Source organism: Protopterus annectens, chromosome 7.part1 (assembly GCF_019279795.1).
Source record: "Protopterus annectens isolate FY-2018-M chromosome 7.part1, PAN1.0, whole genome shotgun sequence".
Taxonomy (NCBI): domain Eukaryota; kingdom Metazoa; phylum Chordata; order Ceratodontiformes; family Protopteridae; genus Protopterus; species Protopterus annectens.
In genome coordinates this window covers 459,434,515-459,455,728 of record NC_056740.1, presented here as the reverse complement: position 1 = coordinate 459,455,728, position 21,214 = coordinate 459,434,515, and the positions used below count along the sequence as shown (strand labels likewise).

The 21,214-nt window shown below is 39.2% G+C and overlaps 1 protein-coding gene across 1 annotated transcript in view; it reads right to left on the bottom strand.

Moving 5' to 3' along the window:
* The window catches only part of LOC122807828 (stimulated by retinoic acid gene 6 protein-like), a gene marked incomplete in the record, with an annotated part of 2,062,125 nt that overhangs the window by 1,325,753 nt on the left and 715,158 nt on the right, over positions 1-21,214 (bottom strand). Inside the window, 1 exon segment of the mRNA XM_044078921.1 lies at positions 19,624-19,754. Within this exon segment, the coding sequence (XP_043934856.1) occupies positions 19,624-19,754 (131 nt within the window).

Below are 21,214 nucleotides of genomic sequence, written 5' to 3'. Positions count from 1 at the left end.
AACAGATGTGAAGGTGGGGTTATGTGTGACAGATGTTTGGCATGAGACTACAAAGGCAGTAATAGATGTGAAGATGGGAATTTGTCTGACAGATGTTTGGCTTGAGGCTACAAAGGCAGTAATAGATGTGAAGGTAGGGTTATGTGTGACAGATGTTTGGCATGAGGCTACTAAGGCAGTAATAGATGTGAAGGTGGGGATTTGTGTGACAGATGTGTTTTATGAGGCTTCAGAGGCAGTAACAGATGTAAAGGTGGAGATTTGTGTGACAGATGTTTGGCATGAGGCTACAAAGGCAGCAATAGATGTGAAGCTGTGGATATGTGTGACAGAAGTTTGGCATGAGGCTACAAAAACAGTAATAGATGTGAAGTTGGGGATATGTGTGACAGATGTTTGGCATGGGGCTACAAAGGCAATAATAAAATGAAGGTGGGGATATGTGATACAGATGTTTGTCATGGGGCTACAAATGCAGTAATAAAATGAAGGTGGGAATATGTGTGACAGATGTTTGGCATAGGGCTACAAAGGCAGTATTAGATGTGAAGGTGGGGATATGTGTGACAGATGTTTAGCATGAGGCTGCAAAGGCAGTAATAGCTGTGAAGGCGGGGATATGTGTGACATGTTTGGCATGAGGCTGCAAAGTCAGTAATAGATTTGAAGGTGGGGATATGTTTGACAGATGTTTGGCATGAGGCTGCAAAGTCAGTAATAGATTTGAAGGTGGGGATATGTTTGACAGATGTTTGGCATGAGACTACAAAGGCAGTAGCAGATGTGAAGGTGCAGTTATGTGTGACAGATGTTTGGCATGAGGCTATAAAGGCAGTAACAAATGTGAAGGTGAAGATTTGTGTGACAGATTTTTGGGATGAGGCTACAAAGGCAGTAACAGATGTGAAGGTTGGGATTTGTGTGACAGATGTTTGGAATGAGGCTACAAAGGCAGTAATAGATGTGAAGGTGGGGATATGTGTGACAGATGTTTGGCATGAGGCTACAAAGTTAGTAATAGATGTGAAGGTAGGGATATGTGTGACAGATGTTTGGCATGAGGCTACCAAGTTAGTAATAGATGTGAAGGTGTGGGTATGTGTGACAGATGTTTGGCATGAGGCTACAAAGTTAGTAATAAATGTGAAGGTGGGTATATGTGTGACAGATGTTTGGCATGAGGCTACAAAGTTAGTAATAGATGTGAAGGTGAGGGCTAGTAATAAAGTAAGAACAGATTTGTTACAATCTCCAGTTAAAAAATCTGTTAGAGATGGAAATATACCAGTAAGGTTTGTTACTGCTTATGGGAATTACATACAAAAAAATCGAGGGGCACTTGACCAACTCTGGTTTATTTTAACCTTCTGTTGTTTTATTCTGTAATAGTGAACATATTCATATTTGAGATCAAAGAGCATTGGTGCACAGTTTTTTCAGTATAAGAATCTGTATATTTTTCTACCTAGACTAGCATCTTTGGGGAATTAACTAGTGGGATGTTTTCCATCTGGAAATTGCATATATTGTAAGTACATAAAAAATGCTTTTTCATTGGTGAACACAAAAGTTTTTTGAAATTCACAAATTCATTTCATATACAATGGAGTGGATAATTTTTTTAAGAATACGTAAATGTGGTGTTTTATGGTGCAGTTCTTAATGAATTGACATAAAATTTCAAGAATATGTATTTTTCTATTGGTAGTAAATAATGTTGTAATGTTGCTTTTGGCCACTTGCTGTTAGTATTATTTTATTATATATATTGGCTTTATGCAATTTATATGAAAATCATTTATTATGTATTCTTCTTTATATAATGGCTGTGACATAAAGATTGCTAGGTTGCAATATGTTATATTTACTTGGAGATGGAAAGTTTATTTATAAAAATGTTCCCGCCAATGGGACTTTAAAAACATTAAGGTATTATATTGATATCAGCATTGAAGAAGCTGCATTTTTGCTGATTTGTGTGGTTTAGACTTTGTCACTTTTTATTAAATTAAAAGTAACTGTTTAGGTGGATGCAGTATTTTGCTAAGTTATTTATATATATATATATATATATATATATATATATATATATATATATATATATATATATATATATATATATATATATAGATAGATAGCTATAAATATAGATAGACATAGATGCGTGTGTGTGTGTGTGTGTGTGTGTGTGTGTGTGTGTGTGTGTGTGTGTGTGTGTTTGTACCTCTATCTTACATCACCACTCTACCACACTGGCATTCATTACTTTGACCACAAATGGTCAAAGTCTACAATATCAAAAAGAAAATGAAAAACAATCTTTTATACAATGGTGCAAGTCTCCATGCACCCCCATTTGAATGGCTGCATCCGTAAACCCCCTGCAACTTACATACACCAACTCTGAGATGGCACACCAGTGGGAAAGGGCAAAACCCTATCCCCACTATCATCTGAAAATGCCAGCTTTTTCATAAAGGTGCATTTCAGTCTAGAAATCCACCTAAAACTGTTGAAAAATTAATGCAAAAACACACTCTACCCATATATAGATATATGGTTTCTAAGGGTCTCCGTTCCTGGCATATCTTGAGCTTCCGGATGAAGTTGACTGTTGCCTTAGTTAGAATGATAGTGTCCCCTAAAGGTTTCTTTAGATTTCTGGGGATCCCATTCAATAGCCCCACTTAAGCAATCACTACAGTGATAAGTTTACTTTCAGACTAAGAGTAACCCTTGCCCCCATAAGAAAGGGTATATATACTTAATTTAGACATATTCAATCAGGTCTGTACTACCAGGAGTGAAATCATGTGGTAGAAGACAGGAGCTAAGCCCCCTATTTAAGGCTACAGGCTCAAGCACTAATCTTAAATATAGTCCAACCCCAAGCCTGCACAGCCCACAAAGCACTTTTAAGAAAAATAGCTTTTGGCTTCCAAAAGTTTATAAGTCATTCTAAGTACATTATCTCAGTCTGTTTAGTCTTTGAGAAAACCTTGTACTCAGTTTATGATACTTGGCCTTGGGCATTGTAACATTCACTGACTACATGTGCCTCTACAAGTTCAAATCTGGGATCCAGGGCATCCAATTCTTCAATGGTCAATGAGCACTGAGCCTGTTCACTAAAGGTATTAACTATAAACACATGGATTCTTCTGTTGTCTTAGGTTATTCTCCTGCCATTATCTGGTGGTACAGAGAAATAAGGATTTGGCATCATTTGTTTAAGGAATGAGAACTTCTGTCATTCTGTCATATGTATTATCAGGCAGGACCAGACAATAAGGACCAAACAATAAGGACCAAAGAACTTCTGCATTCTGTGATCTGTAGTGTCAGTAAGGGCCAGACAACAAGGACCAAATAAGAACTTATGCATTCTGTGATCTGTAGTGTCAGTAAGGACCAAAGAAGAACTAGTGCCATTCTGTGATATGTAGTATCAGAGAGGACCTGACAATAAGGACCAAATGAGAACTTCTGCCATTCTGTGATCTGTAGTGTCAGTGAGGACCAGACAATAAGGACCAAATGAGAACTTCTGCATTCTGTGATCTGTAGTGTCAGTAAGGACCAAAGAGGAACTAGTGCCATTCTGTGATCTGTAGTGTCAGTGAGGACCAGACAATAAGGACCAAATGAGAACTTCTGCCATTCTGTGATCTGTAGTGTCAGTGAGGACCAGACAATAAGGAACAAAGAAGAACTTCTGCCATTCTGTGATCTGTAGTGTAAGGACCAGACAATAAGGACCAAAGAAGAACTAGTGCCATTCTGTGATATGTAGTATCAGAGAGGACCTGACAATAAGGACCAAATGAGAACTTCTGCCATTCTGTGATCTGTAGTGTCAGTGAGGACCAGACAATAAGGAACAAAGAAGAACTTCTGCCATTCTGTGATCTGTAGTGTAGGACCAGACAATAAGGACCAAAGAAGAACTAGTGCCATTCTGTGATCTGTAGTGTCAGTGAGGACCAGACAATAAGGACCAAAGAAGAACTTCTGCCATTCTGTGATCTGTAGTGTCAGTGAGGACCAGACAATAAGGAACAAAGAAGAACTTCTGCCATTCTGTGATCTGTAGTGTAAGGACCAGACAATAAGGACCAAAGAAGAACTAGTGCCATTCTGTGATATGTAGTATCAGACAGGACCAGACAGTAAGGACCAAAGAAGAACTTCTGCAAATCTGTGATCTGTAGTGTCAGTAAGGACCAGACAGGCAGGAAATATTTCAGTATAACCAGCTTACCTGCCATCCTTCGATTACTTACAGAGGGCTCTGTATAATCTTTTGGCTCTGGTCCAGTATGTTTACAAATATTTTACTGCACTGTCAAGCAATATAGGTTTGTATCATGACAACATAAGCTTTCTACAATTCTCTGTATAATGTTGAGGAGAAATTCAGTCATCCTATTGACAGGAAGTAGACAGGGACTTTATCAATGAGGCACAAGGATAAATAGTCAAGACGTCCTGTACAGATTTACATGCATTCAATTCAAAATGTATTTGTGGGTTACTTTTTAAAATAGCTAAGTTATGCAAATGAATCCATGTGTATCCCTGCTATGCTGGAGATGCATCAAGTTGCAGGCACTTGTTTTCATAAATGCTGGACCTGGGTTACAATAGACCATGGCTGCTAAAGGCTGCTGGGAAAGGAAGATGTGAATCTATATGGCCTAATCAGTAGTCACCTTTAACTATTCTCAGTTGAGCTACTTTTCTAAGCTGGAAGAAAATAAATTGCCTTTCATTATAAACCTTTCTTTATACTCTACAGACTGCTGGAAAATTGTTAATGAAATTATTCTTGTAGAAATGGAAGCTGCTGTTTCAGAAGGTAGTGAATATGATTAGACTCTAAGAGGGGTGTCTTATGCACACTTGGATTTTCTGATTGATAAGTCCTCATCCAGTGACATAGACATTTTCCACGTCTACTTACCACTACACAGAGGTAGATGATGATTACTGTAGTCTTCCTCATATTCTGACTGCAGCTGCTCCCACTCCTCTAGACTGGCATGTCACATTTCTGATATTCCAGTGTTTTGGGTTAGGCACTGTCTTCACCCTCTGGAAGTGTTAGTCTGCTGCCAACCTGCCCCTGGTTGTCTTGCTACCTTACCCATTAGGGAATTATTTATTTCTAGGCTTCTAAGTCTACAAATGTGTAACAGCATATTGTATTCATTTTTTGATATTTGGTGGCTATTTGTGATTTTTTTTACTACTACAGCCAATCTTTTCTGATACCAGTTTTTACTATAGGTAATATATTTGCTGTATCCAGGACTGTTTGTAAGCTTCTGAGCCCCCCCAAGCCTTTCTATGTTGTAGGGAAGCCTTCTAGCTTATCAGTGTGAGTGGTAAGTACTGTGTGGCCTATTTACCACAAGAGGAGTGGTTGCTGGCCCAGAAATTGTAGTTTATTGGCTGTTTGGGCAGTGTTTTCCCATCTCTTTCAACTTTCTGGATTAAAAGCCCCATTTGTGCTTGTTTCCTGCCTTTCCTGTATCTAGTCTAGTCCAGAAACAGTTTTGCTGTATCCAGGATTGTCTGTAAGCTTCTGAGCAGTGCTAAAGTCTACTCTTTATTTTTTTCACTTAGATCTGCTAGTTCTGTCCTTTCCTGCACTTTTACTAGCTTATTAGTCTAGCACTTTACCAGACTTCTTGTAGCAATTATTGTAGCACACAAGGTGCTACCAGCACTGAACATTCTACAAGGAAACAGCTCCAGTACTTATTATTAATACCCCCCCCCAGGCATGTCTAAAGGTCAGTTCCCTGTGTTTTCTCCTATTAACCTAGTGACTTTGGGCATCCTGAAGCAATGTAGCAACTGCCTCATGTACACTGACAACCCTCTCCTCTTACCTCCCAACACTCAAAATTGCAAAGATGCACTTATATATCCAAATTGGAAGCCACGCACTCTCTAGCCAAGAATGGAATAGCTGGTCAAGAGGAGAAGGTCAGCACTTGCACCACACCACACGGAACACATAGCCCTCCAGAACACACACAAATACTGCATTCACATATAAACCCAAACCACACACCCACCTTCATGGAGGCTCTCAATAAAAACCTACCCAGACAGCAGAGACCTCCAAGGCAGAAATGCACTTGACCACCACAACACAACACTAATCATGAGACACAACTCTCCTAAACAGTGTACCACTCAACCAAAGCCCCTAAGGCAAAACAACATGCCCAACACACTAGTCATAGGTGACTCAATAGTGAGGCACCCTGATGTCCCACTCACTAGGCTGAATAAGGAGAAAGTAACAGTCAGCTGCCTGTCAGGTACCAGGATCCACCACATAACACACACACTAAGGTCCCTCAACAACAGGTACAAATATGACTGTCATTGGACATGTAGGTGTGAATGACCTGAGACGTACCTCCATGGACTACATGAAAAGAGACATGGAGGAGCTCTCAGATTATGTAGCCCAGGCGGGTATAATACTAGCCCTGAGCAGCATCCTACCATCACCCAGAATGATACCACAGTACAAGCAGAAAATAATTGATTTCAACAATTGGCTAAGTTTCTGGTGTCATTCTAAGGCGATCCATTATCTGTCTGCCTGGGAGGACATGAGTGACAGACCTCAATGCTCTGGCAGAGATGGCCTGCATCTGTCACCCCTGGGCTTTCGGATACTGGCCAAGGCTCTTGCCACCCTTATACTAACTTGTTTTAGGCGGTATTCCAAGGACCAAATTACCACTGTAACAACTACAAACAAATGCAATCTGAGGGTCATGCTGCTCAACTCTAGAAGTCTAAATCTAAAAATGCACTTGCTCGAAGCACTCCTCAAAATGGAGAACATCAACATTTGTGCTGTAACAGAGACCTGGTTTAAAGCAGCAGAAAGCACTAATGCACTACCAAGCTATACCTCATTCTACTCCTTTCGGCACCAGAACTTGGACCGAAGCTCCAAAGGTGGTGGTGTTTCCATATTCATTAAGGATGCACACACCTCCAGACTGGTAGCCCAATATAATGCATCACAGATACTTCAGGTGCAGCTAACTTTAGGTAAAACAGTGATTCAGGTCATAGCCTGCTGTAGGTCCCCAACCATGTCCCAAGACTCACACACCACATTCGTAAGCATCCTGGAGAATATTAGGGTCCAACCTAACACTCTCATACTGGGAAACTTCAACTACCCCTACCAATACACCTGCCTAATGTTTCCTGGAATTCATTAATTCCAATCACCTGGACCAGCTCATTCTTACCATCACTAGAGGTAGCAACATATCTGACCTGGTCACTACTAACATGGGTGACTGTTGCTCTACACCAATGGTCAACTCCTCCCTGATTAGATCCAGCCACAAACTAATCACCTTTGAAATACACATCCCTCCCACCTCCCTCCCTGGAAAAGTAACCACCATGAAAATATTCTCCAAAGCTAACTTTGGGTTCCTAACAACAGAGGTGGCTAACTTCACAGCACCCATGCAAATGGAGAATAGTTGCATGACCACTAAATCATACACCGATGCACTGTACGAACACGTACACAAATGCATGGATCTTGCCATACCGAATAGAACCAAGATGCTCTCCTCCAAAAGAACGAAGCCAATTTGGTGGTCCCCTGCCATAAACAAACTCTACAACAGAAGGAGGAAACTGATGCAGAATAAGGTGAAGTCCCAAGACTGGAAAAACTCCCTTATCAGCCTCAACAAAAAGGTGAGATCCTTCACCAAATCCTCTAAAGCTAGTTATGAAAACAGAACTGCAGCAGATACTAAAGACAACCACAAGGCCTTCTATAGTTACGTAACGAATCTCCACAGCAGTACCCAGATCTGCTCTGAGCTACTGCACAATGGTACCCCCTATACCAAGCCAACAGATATTACCAATATACTGGCCGACAGAGTCAGTGTCAACTTTACCCTCCCCAAAGGACCAATCACAATACCAGTAGATTGCCAGGCACCTAGTATTACTGCTGCACAGGTTAAAACAGCACTGCCCAAGGCCAGGAATACAGCTACTATGGGAACTGACAATATCCCTGGCTGTGTTCTACATGAACTACAGAGTGAACTGGTACCTCACCTTTGGGCCCTGTTCAATCACAGCCTCACCTCAGGCTTTGTTCTTACCAAATGGCACACTGCTACAGTCATCCCTCTCCACAAAGGAGGAGTATCTACAGACCCTGGGAACTATTGCCCCATTAGCCTGATGAGTCTGATATGCAAAGCTATGGAATGCATCATCATGGACCTAATAAACAAAGGGAGAAAGGAAATTCACTCCAGGGATCACGTCAGTCGCCCTGCTAGACAGGGGTCCAGGGAAGTAAATAGTGTGGGAAGAAATAGCCAGGGACTTGTTATGGCTAGGCTTGTACAGGCCCTAGGGCCGATAACCTAGTACCAACCTATGAACCTATGAACAAGGATATAGGGAATCTCCAAACTTTGGATCCCACGCAGTTTGGTTTTGTGAAGGGTAGATCATGCCTGCTCAACCTGGTTGACTTCTTTGAGTCAGTCACCAGAGCTGTAGATGAAGGCAAGGTGGTTCATACAGCCTACCTTGATCTGGCCAAGGCTTTTGATACCATTCCCCACTCAGGAACCATAGAAAAACTCTCTGATCTAGGCATCAACCTATATATCACTAGGTGAGTTGCAAACTGTCTCACAGATAGAATCCACAGTGTGAAAGTAGCTGACACCAAGTCAGACTACTGACCAGTCATGAATGGAGTCTCACAGGGTTCGGTCCTGGGTCCTCTCCTGTTTGGTCTCTACTTCTCTGAAGTCCAGGCCAACACGAAGGGACTCTGGCTGACAAAGTTCATAGACGATTGCAAGTTGGGAGCTATTATTAATTCCCCAAGTGATGTTGACATCCTACATAAAGGCTTCACTGAGACCAAAGACTGGTGTTAGAACCATGGCCTTAAGCTCAATGCCAAAAAATATGTCGTCATCCCCTTTTGTAAAAACCCGGTTCCCAAGAATTACTACATCGATGGTAGCCCACTGAACACAGAAGGCATTATAAGAGATCTGGGAACACAGGTTGACAGCAATCTCTCTTTTGATCACCACATTGCCACTGCGGTCAGAAAGTCCTTCTATGTGGCACATATCATTACTAAGGGTTTTGCATCCAGGAAGAAAGAGGTCATTGTCTCCCTCTACTATTCCCTCATTAGGCCAGTCATCAAGTACAATGCCCCATTTGACATGTACCTCACTAGACACCTACAACTACTGGATAGGTTGCAAAAGTACCTCACAAAGAGGATCCTAGGGCATAAACACTTGTCCTATATGGACAGCCTCTAAAAACTCCAACTATTCTCTGCCTCATATCACCTACTTAGAGGCGATCTGTGCTTGACTTACAAAGCCATGTCTGACCCAGCTCTGTTAGAAATGCTACATCTAAAGAAATCCCAATCCCTCTGCACCACACGGTCCAGAGGCCACTACCTCATTACCATAATCAACAGAACATGCTGGAGGGACAGGTTCATAACTCAGAGGCTGCCCATGCTATGGAATAGACTTCTAATACATGTCAAACAGAGCACCTCACTGTCCCTCTTCAAGAGAAATCTTGATGAGTGGATGAGAAATAGAAAATTCACCCCGGGGATCACTCCAGTGGGTCTACTCGACAGAGGCACTGGGAACTAAGGTCAGGTGGCACGATGCCAGGGTAATCCTATGGGCTAGGCTTGTAAAGACTCCAGGGCCATTAGCCTAGTACACACCTATGAACCTATATCTAGATACGACTATAGATGTAATGGACATGCTGAAGAGAGAAATGCATTTGGACAACCTCTCTTTATACCAGTCTTCTTATAATACCCAGTGCAAAATGTGGTCTATATCACTTCATTGAAAGCTTAATTCATGAATGCCTACTCATCGAACCCTAATTGTCGTGCGCCCTTTCATCGAACATTTACATCATCAACACTTTTTCCTAGCGAATGAAACTACTGCGCCACAAGAACAATTGCAACAGCCAACACATTATTTTAAACTCACCAAGGTGGGGGGATACACCCTCCCCAATTGTATACACAAGCTCCAAGATTACACTACATTGGGGAAAAGGGCAAATTTGTAATGACGGCCAACTAACTCCAATTTTGATGATTTTAACATTCGATGAAAGTGTGTTCGGCAATTAGGGTTTGATGAATAGGCATTCCTAGAATTAAGTTTTCGACAAAGTGATAGGAACCCTGTAAAATGTATGTTTTTGCTACCCGACTCGTTTACTTTCATTTTATTAAGACTTGTTTATTTCTAGATTATGTTACTTCAATTCTTAATGACTATTACAACAAGACATAGTACACATTCTGCATGAGTTCTATTAACATTTGTATGACTCATTGTTATAATAACATATTTACAATATGTGCAGTAATATATATCTATTTTATTTATTTTTAATTATTTAACATTTGTATACAGGGAAAGTCCCATGTTAAGTTCATAGGTTCATAGGTTTATACTAGGCTATCTGCCCTAAGGCATTTATAAGCTTAGCCCAAATTTTTGTGGCTTACGCCACCCCTTATATGAAAAAATACTGTGCCCATTAGTTTGTTGTGCCTCTGTCCAGCAGTGACACAGAGATGATTCCCTGGGTAAACCTACGATCTCCCATCCACAGGTCAAGATTTCTCTTGAACAGAGCCAGCGAGGTGCTCTGCCTCACATGGACTGGGATTTTATTCCACAGCATAGGGAGTCTCTGAGTGATAAATCTATCCCTCCAGCATGTCCTATTTATGTCCATGCTAAGGTTTAAGTTGCTTGCTCTAGTGGTTTTGGTGGATTTGGTTTTTTGAGGTGGAGCATGTCCATTAATTCCGGGTTGGACATGGCCTTGTATGTCAGGCACATGTCACCTCTGAGCAGATGGTATGCGACTGAATAGAGCTGGAGTTTCTTCAATCTGGCAGCATATGACAGATTTTGGAGTCCCTTTATCCTTTTGGTGAGGAACGTTTGGGGTCTCTCCAATTGCTGCAGATGTCGGGTGAGATACATCCCGAATGGAGCATTGTACTCGATCATTGGTCTGATAAGTGAAGAGTACAGGGGAACAATGACCTCACTAGATCTGGATGTGAATCCCTTCATGATCAGGTGGGCAATGTAGAAGGTCTTTCTAACCACTTTAGAAACGTGAGTGTCAAAAGAAAGGCCACTGTCAACCTGGGTCCCCAGGTCCCTGATAACCTCTTCTGTGCTTAGTGGATTGCCACCTATATGGTAGCTTGGGGTTACCTTGTTTTTCCCGAAGGGTATGACTATACATTTTTTGGCGTTTAACTTCAGGCCATGTCTCTGGCACCAGCTATCTGTTTCCGTGAGTCCCTTCTGAAGGATATCTGTGTCCGATGCACTTTCCACTATGGCGCCCAGTTTGCAGTTGTCTGCAAACTTTGTCAGCCAAAGTCCTCCCATGTTGGCCTGTACTTCTGAGAAGTAGATGCTGAACAATAGGGGGCCAAGGACCGAGCCCTGTGGGACACCACTTGTGACCGGCTTGGAGTCTGACATAGCGCCAGCAACTCTAACCCTGTGGGTTCTGTCCTTAAGACAGTTTGCAACCCATCTTGTGACATATGGGTTTACATTTAAGCAGGTAAGTTTTTCTACAATACCCGAGTGGGTATTGTATTCATTGAGTATTCATTGATTCGCTGACATTTGGGAAAGGGTGTGGAGATACTTTTATAAACTATAACAATCTTATTTCTCCTCTCCAAAATACTTGAAAAATGTATTTAAAAGCAATTGCTATCTCCTGCAGGAAGCACTCCTGCCTCCAACAGAACATGATTTCCATCTTTCTCATAGTACTAGCACTGCACTTCTAACCTATACAGATACTGTCAATAGAGCTAGAGATAATGGCAAACTAGTCTCCTTCCTAGATGTGTGTAAATGCTTTGATGCAGTTTGTCACAACAAACCTCTACTTCAAATCTCCTCACTAAGTCTCGCTCAGCTCACCCTTCTATGGTTCAACAGCTACCTGTCAAATAGGTATCAGTCAGTAAAAGGCACCCCACCCTCTCTCCTTACCTCCCAGTCTCCACCGGTGTACCACGGAATTTCTTCCTTAGTCTCTCCTCTTTAACATTCCCACCAACATCCACCACATATCCTCACACCTCAAATACAATACACAGATGACTCCAGACTCATATGCACAGTTCCAAAAACTTACTCAGAAAACCTCAACCACCACTGAAACATGGCTTTGTAACTCACAACTCATGCTCACCGCACATCCCTCTCTCATGAAAAGACAAAAATGAAAATCCGCTCTCTGAATAATACAGCCATTGAGTCACTTGTCATTACACATTAGGGTTAATCATAAATTCGACCTGCATATATTACTGTGAATACAAAAACTCACCAAAAAGTTGGTATGCTTTATACAGCATAAACTTTCTCTCCAGGACAACTAAAACTACACTTGCCACTACGTATCTCCTCCCCGCTCTTCTTTATGGTGTTCCCATCCTTACTAACCTTTAGGCATCACGAAAAGCAAAATGCAAATGATGCTATAATAAAGTGGCTACATTTGCTGCAAATGCCCCTTTTAGAACCTGCTACAGTATACCAATAAAAACCCTAAATTGGTTAAAACGACCCCATCAATAACATGTACAAAGCTTCTTACCACCTATAAAATTATCCATGGCACTGTACGTACCACCTATAACATTATCCATCATCCATGGCACTGTACGTACCACCTATAAAATTATCCATCATCCATGGCACTGTACGTACCACCTATAAAATTATCCATCATCCATGGCACTGTACGTACCACCTATAACATTATCCATCATCCATGGCACTATAGAACATTCTACACAACTATGTTCCCACACAGTCATTATGATCCAATGACCAAAACCTACCCTCAGTCCATAAATCTATAAAATCTCCTGGACATGATCTATACTCAAACCATATTGCTAAGGCCTGGAACTCCTTACCTATAGCCACCAGGTCAGTATAACCTGCTTTCAGTCTTTTAAGACCATTCTTTAAGACTTCCTAGCCAAAATCAGGCTCTCTTCTTGTGCATCCTCAGGATAAACTCTCTCCTTAAATAAGAACACGCACCTGTTCACACCTGACACCTCCTTACTCCTCCTCCCCCCTCACTCCGTTCCTTGCTTCACTCAGATTCTCTCTCCTGACTCTCTGTCTAAATATTTCATAACCCTATTTTCTCTCTCACTTCATATTGAAATTCCTTTTTGTATTATACTAACTTACCTTTAATGTCTCTAAAGTGGGTAAAATGTCTCCAAATAATAAATCATTGTTCTATATTTTGTATCCATGTTTAACCAATATTGTCACATTATGTCTAATTTGGGTTAATTATTTAAACCGCAGATGTTTTTACATTACTATTGAAGATTATAAAAATATTGTTCTGAATATGTTTCTGTAATACTTTGGGGCTTTTCTCCCTGGTCCTCTGCTAAAAATGGGTACCATAACCCCTCTATACTTCTTGACTCACTTAGTGATCATCTTCCTACTTCCATCCAGAGCCCCCCCCCAAACATCCAAATCACACATATATATGGAGAGAGAGACTGCCACAACCTATCCAACTTGAGCTCTGGCAAATTCAGTCAAATACACTCCACCATTAACTGGTCATTCCTTCTTGACATCTCCCTCAAAGTAGCTGTTCTAAAATTTAACAGCATCTTCCTTAGCACTCTTAATTCCTTGACCCCCATCAGGAAAATTAGCATTAAATCCAACTTTGCACCCTGGATAAGTAAATACACTCTCTCCCTCATGCACAGGAGTGACTGTGCTTGGAAAACCTGGCATAAATGAAAAACTCCTTCCAATCTCCAGATATATAAAGAATTTCAAAATTTAACACACCAAAAAATAAATAAATAAATAAAAAACACACAACCTAGACAAACAAATATATATATTTTACCTTAATCCACAGAAAAAAACACTCAACCCCAAGAAATTCTGGAATACCATCAACAAGTTCTTACCCCCAGGGAACCCATCTGCACCAAATCCCTCCCCTAACAGCCCCCCCCTTGAGCCTGCCACTCTTCTGAACACCTTTTTCATAGATTCCATACAGAAATTAACTAAGACCGATGCTGATGCCTACTCAGATACTTCCCAGCCTCTGTCCTCCAACACAACTTCCTTCTCTCTTAAGCCAATCCCCACTTTTTATATCAGATCGCTTCTTGGTAAACTTAAACCCTGCTACTCTTCTGCCGACAACTTGCCGTCTGTCTACATCAAATTAGCAGCTTCTTCCATTGCCTATCCCATTGCCATACTTATCAATAGGATAATTCAGGAAAAGTTTGTCTCTAATATTTGGGAGAAATTCTATGTTATTCCCCTACATAAAGGAGGAAACTCCACTGACCCCTCTAATTTCAGACCTATTGCTGTTCTGACTCCTGGTTCTGAGATTCTTGAAAAGTGAATGCATAAACAGATCATTACACATCTCATTCAAGAAAATTCCTCAACCTTACACAGCATGGTTTTCATCCTCATCACAGCACAACCATCACACTAATATCCTTTACTTATTCTATCTGCACATCTCTTGACAATAACAAATAACTCTCATGTCTGTTCTTCAACCTCTCTAAAGCCTTCTTCTCTCCAAACTTGTTTACCTTTAACCTTTTCAACTCTACTGTTAGCTGGTTCTCTAGTTACCAATCAAATAGGCTGCAATATGTTAAATGGCTCTCATCAACTTCTCAGCTTCTCCATTCAAATCAGGGCCCCCAAGTGTCTATCCTTGGGACCCTGTTATTCAACATCTTTACTAATAATCTCTATCAATCATGTCCATGCTCCTCACTAATACAATATGCTGATGACTCTGCTATTATTTCTACTTCTGACAATCTACCTCACCTACTCACCCTAACCCAAGAATCTCTGCAGTCTGTTGAAAAATGGTTCACAACCAACCAACTCCTACGTAACTCTAATAAAACAAAACTCCTCCTCTTCCTTGTCATGTCTCTCCAACACTCAAATCCACCTTCTCAGTATCCTCACTAAACATCACTTATTATCAAGTTTGAACCCCACACTAAAGTACTCGGAGTTTTCATCGATGATGAACTTAAATATGACATTCGCATTAACAACTGCATCAAAAAGACTGACCAAAAACTCAGACTACTTTATAGAAACAAAACATTCCTAACACAATAATCAAACTGTCATTAGCTCAGGCCTACCTAGTCCCTACCTTATAATATGCTGCCCCAATCCTAACTAACTTCCAAAAAATATTTTAACTAAACTTGAGCTCACATACAATAAAATAGCTAGATTTGCTAGCAATCTCCCATTTTGCTCACACCACTGCCTTTCTCTAAAAAACTCAACTGTCTAGAATTTCATCACCAACTCCTCCTGCCTCAGCTACACCTGACTCACTCTATCTTTCACCAACCCATAGCCTGTCCTACTCTTGCAACTCTCATAACTCCCTGTGATACTAACCGTGGACTACTCAGCTCTGACCAACATCTCCAAATCTACAAACCCAATAAATCCATTGGCAAACTACTCTATAATCACTCAGTCACCTCTGCTTGGAACAAACTTCCTCTCTATATTTGATCACTTCATGACACAAAATGTTTCAAACAAACATTTAAACTCCAGTACCTGTACCTGTTCTGATCCCACTTAAATTCTACCTTCACTACCTCTGTTCTCTGACCTGGAATGTTTGCTCTTCATAAGTCTGTGGTTCTGTAAGATAATATTAATCTATCCATCTTCAATGTTGAGCCCACACAAGCTTTCCTCATTAACATATTCTCCTCTCAGTCTCTACAAGCCATTTCTCTGTCTCTTTCTGTATCACTAATAGGACTCCTTCCATCTGTAAGAAGCTATACATCTGCTATCTTTCTTCATTTCACTGGCTTTTTACTGTTAACTTCTATGGTTCAAATGATTTTCTTAGGCTAAGTGTTTCTCTTACTATTGTAATGATTTATAACTTGATTGTGTGTGACTTATCTCTGCTTAAATGTATTTTTACAAAGTTTGGTATAATTCTTTTTCTAACTTTGTATAGGACAAAACTGTATTTTTCTTAATATATTTAACATTCTGTTGAAGCTTTTCTCCTTGGGTCTCTGCTGAAAAAGTGCATCTGCACAGTCAGACTACCCTGGTTAACAAATGTCAAATAAAATAAATAAATAACTACTTACCCAGTAAGACTTTCCCAGTAATCTAATATCAATAAATACATAAATAAACAAATATTCCTCATTTTATAGCTGTATATTGCTCGTTTTTGCAGTTTTATTTGGAATATAACTTCACTGTTTATTTTTCTGAAAATATGCCTAAGTAGAGTTCTGACAGCTCTTTAAAATGTTTTCTAAAAAAATATGATGTATGCATCTAAAAGATATCGGGTACTGTAAAGGGTAATTGGCACTCTGACTCCAAAGAAATTATGTTTATTTCTCGTAGGCAGGAATGTTTCATGGAAACGCAGCCATGTAAAATGGATAGATAGGAATACCCAGACATGGCCTGTCTAAAACCTTAGTGTCTTTCATAACAACTGTTATATCAGCACCATCAAATGTATGCTATGATTCATGGCGAGGAAATATCCCAGCTTTCAGAATACCAGGTGACTTAAAATAAAAAATAATCTCTTCTAAAGAAGTAACCAATTTAAATGTCCTGGTATTTTAAATTAATTAGTTATGTGTCAAAAGACTGCATCTTTACTACTGAAACCTAAAAGAAGAACCCTATCATATTATCAGCGACAAGCAACTGATGTGTGCTGCTTGGATGCATGCACAAATGCAGGCACACCTATGTCAATGCATGTCAATGACCATATTTAGCAATCATTAAAATAACTCTGTAAAAAAACAATGCAGTGGGTTACCCATACTTCTGCCAGTGCTTGGTGTTAGGAGCAGATTACAAACCTAGATGACTAGTCTGCTTTCTCTTCCAAAGGAGGAGAATCCACAACAGTTGGAATCACATTTGGATGCAGCTACAGCAAAGCATTGGACCGCAGGAGCATCTGGTAATTAGATGAGTGTCTGACTCTCAACAGTACAGGAATGGCCACCAGAACAATATTATGCATCTTGTTTCACCTTTTATAAATACCCTTGACAGACTTCTCACCTCTCAGCTGTCCAGAGTTTCACAAATTGTCCAGATTTTTACCTCATATTTTTAGTCTGTTCCTTAGAAAATTTGTAGTTTTCCAGCAAATCACTGAGGACTGAAGTCACTCAATAATGTCATACATTTCAGTTTCAGGCTTCATATCCTTTGAAAATGCATGCTAACATGAATCTTATTCTTCTTTCTAAGTTTATAGGAGTGATATTTAAAACCTATTCCTATTTTGGGGCCTTTGTCGTCACATTCATTTAGGGATTTTCCAGATTTCTTGCACCAAGAGGTTGAGAGGTTTACTGACCCCTCAATCTTCTGTCCTTCCTTTTGTGGGCTAGACCCTGTCGCTTCTTTTCCAAAATTACCATTTACCAAAACAAATGAAAGAAAATTTATAATTAACATACAGTAGTGTACAATGAACTATTTAAACAATGTAGACACATTTTTTTCTCATTTTTTTTTTATTTTTCAAATACATTAGAATAAATTCCATAGTATTTATACATAACATCTTAAATAACTATGTACACTATTTGCATTAGCCTGACACTATAACAGATCTTAATGTATACAGTTACTTTATAAGTATGTCCAGTCCATTATCAGAGTGTCTGATCGATTATTGTATCGTGTCAATCAATGATAAGACCTTTCCACAAGGGTTGTTGATAAATGGCTTTGGATAAATTCTTAGTTCTTTAATTTCCAATATTGCTGTGGTCTTCAGTAGGCTGTAGACATCTTCCAAAGTTGTAATTGTGTTTGTATTCCATCTTCTGGTTATATACTTCCTTGAAATTGCGAGTATAATCCATACTACATACATGAATTTTGACACATTTTTGTTTTTGAAACAAGCTTATTACAAGGATTACTCTAATGTCCTATCAGACGTCATCCCCTCAGATAAAGACTTTTGCCTTTTTTATTTTTTTACCAACTTGTTTTGTATTTGATGCTTTAAGTAATGACACTAGCATCAGCACTGACCCAAATAACTGAATCAAACCTTCTGTAGCAGGCAGAACTTAATAAATTCCAACTATTAATGGTTAGTGTGACTGCTACAGACAAAATGATTTGTATGTCATAACACAAATACAGCCACCGCAACTAAATCAGTCCTGGAACTGAACCAATATGGGCAGCATTGTGGCTTTGAGATTAAGGTCTCACAGCTCAGTTATCTGGAACATGCTATCCTGATTTCTTCTCAGTATCTATACATGGTGTGCATGCTCCACCCAAGTCTACATTGGTTTTCTCCATACAGTTTCTTTCAAACACTTGCTAATTGATTTGATACTCTAAAGTGTCAATATATGGATATATATTTTGCATTGACTCTTGCCCATACCTTTCAACTGTCCAGATTTTTGCTTCGTATTTTTTGTCTGTTCCTCATAAAATTTGTATTTTTTCTGGCAAATCATTGAGGACTGAGATCACTAAATAATGACAGACATTTCAGTTTCAACATCTATTCTGTCAGAAAATACATGCTGATACACAACGTTGTATTCTAGAAACTTTCCAAGTTTCATCATCATCATCATCAAGAAGCTGAAAATTAAGGTGTAGAAGACAGTGGTATGACCACTATTACTGTATGGTATAGAAACATGGGCAGTAAAGGCAGAACGGTTGAAGAAGCTAGAGGTGATGGAAATGAAGTGCCTGAGAAAGGTGGTAGGATGCACACTGTGGGACAGATGGAGAAATGAGGACATAAGAGGAGAAGACAAAGTAGCTCCAATTGCAGAAAAGATCAAAGAGAATAGATTATGGTGGTTTTGGTACGTGTAGAAAAGCAGAAGACAATATGGTGAGGAAGATTTGGGACAGACAGGAAGAAGGTAAGAGGAAGTGAGGATGTCCAGCAAAGAGGTGGATGGATTGTGTGAAAGATCATCTGTGAGAGTCAGGCACAAGTGTTGAAGGCAGGAGTGGGGCACTAAATCAAGAGAGTTGGTGACAGTTAACACGATGCCCCGACCCCATGTAGAAAAATGGGAAAAAGGTGGCTGATGATGATGATGATTTTGAAGTTTATAAGACCAGTATATTTAAAATTTGTCCTTATTTTTGACACTTTGTCTACCCATTATTTTTTCCTGCTAAGAGGTTTAGGGTTATGTCCTTTGCCCTTATAGTCCAGGTTGATATTGAAAAGCATTCATGATGACCAATTCAGTTACTTCAATGACAAATTAATAAAATCATAAATAAATAAACAAACCAGTAAGGCACTTATAAACTATTACACAATCCCTTTAGATACATATCACATTGGAAAATAGTTGTGAAATACCTTTAGCCCAAGTTGGCAGTTCAATTGTTTGGAATGCATTCAAAAACATAAGGATTATGACCAGGGAGGTGGCACCAAAGGAAACTCCATGGATCCAGCGATGTGAGTTACTGTTTACAAATCTGAGAGGCCTAGAAGAAGAAAACAATTATATTTCTCAAAAGAGAAGATAGTCAGCTGAAGCAAGCTTTTCAAATAAGTATAGACAAATGTTAGTATTTTGCATTTTATGTATAGTTGAAATATTTTTACAGATTTCAAAAAATTATGTTTTCTACTGGTAAACTGTAACTTATAAAAATGTTCTAGATATTGTACAGCAAACGTTTTGCGTTTTTCTAATATAATTTGATGTTTTCTTCCTTAGCAAGTAGATTGATTTGATACATTAATGATCGTTTACATGTTTACTGGAGATCCTTACCAAGTAGACTGATTTGATACATTAATGATAATTTACATGTTTACTGGAGATCCTTACAAAGTAGATTGATTTGATACATTAATGATCGTTTACATGTTTACTGGAGATCCTTACCAAGTAGACTGATTTGATACATTAATGATCATTTACATGTTTACGGGAGATCCTTACCAAGCAGATTGATTTGATACATTAATGATCGTTTACATGTTTACTGGAGATCCTCACCAAGTAGACTGATTTGATACATTAATGATCGTTTACATGTTTACTGGAGATCCTTACCAAGTAGACTGATTTGATACATTAATGATCATTTACATGTTTACTGGAGATCCTTACCAAGTAGATTGATTTGATACATTAATGATCACTTACATGTTTACTGGAGATCCTTACCAAGCAGATTGATTTGATGCATTAATGATCATTTACATGTTTACTGGAGATCCTTACCAAGCAGATTGATTTGATACATTAATGATAGTTTACATGTTTACTGGAGATCCTTACCAAGTAGATTGATTTGATACATTAATGATCGTTTACATGTTTACTGGAGATCCTTACCAAGTAGACTGATTTGATACATTAATGATCATTTACATGTTTACGGGAGATCCTTACCAAGTAGATTGATTTGATACATTAATGATCACTTACATGTTTACTGGAGATCCTTACCAAGCAGATTGATTTGATGCATTAATGATCGTTTACATGTTTACTGAAGATCCTTACCAAGCAGATTGATTTGATACATTAATGATAGTTTACATGTTTACTGGAGATCCTTTCCAAGCAGATTGATTTGATATATTAATGATCATTTACGTGTTTACTGGGGATCCTTAACAAGTAGTTTGATTTGATACATTAATGATCGTTTATATGTTTACTGGAGATCCTTAGAAAGTAGATTGATTTGATACATTAATGATCATTTATATGTTTACTGGAGATCCATAGAAAGTAGATTGATTTGATACATTAAATGATCATTTACATGTTTACTGGAGATCATTAACAAGCAGACTGATTTGATACATTAATGATCATCTACATGTTTACTGGAGATCCTTACCAATTAGATTGATTTGATACGTAAATGATCGTTTACATGGTTACTGGAGATCCGTACCAAGTAGATTGATTTGATACATTAAT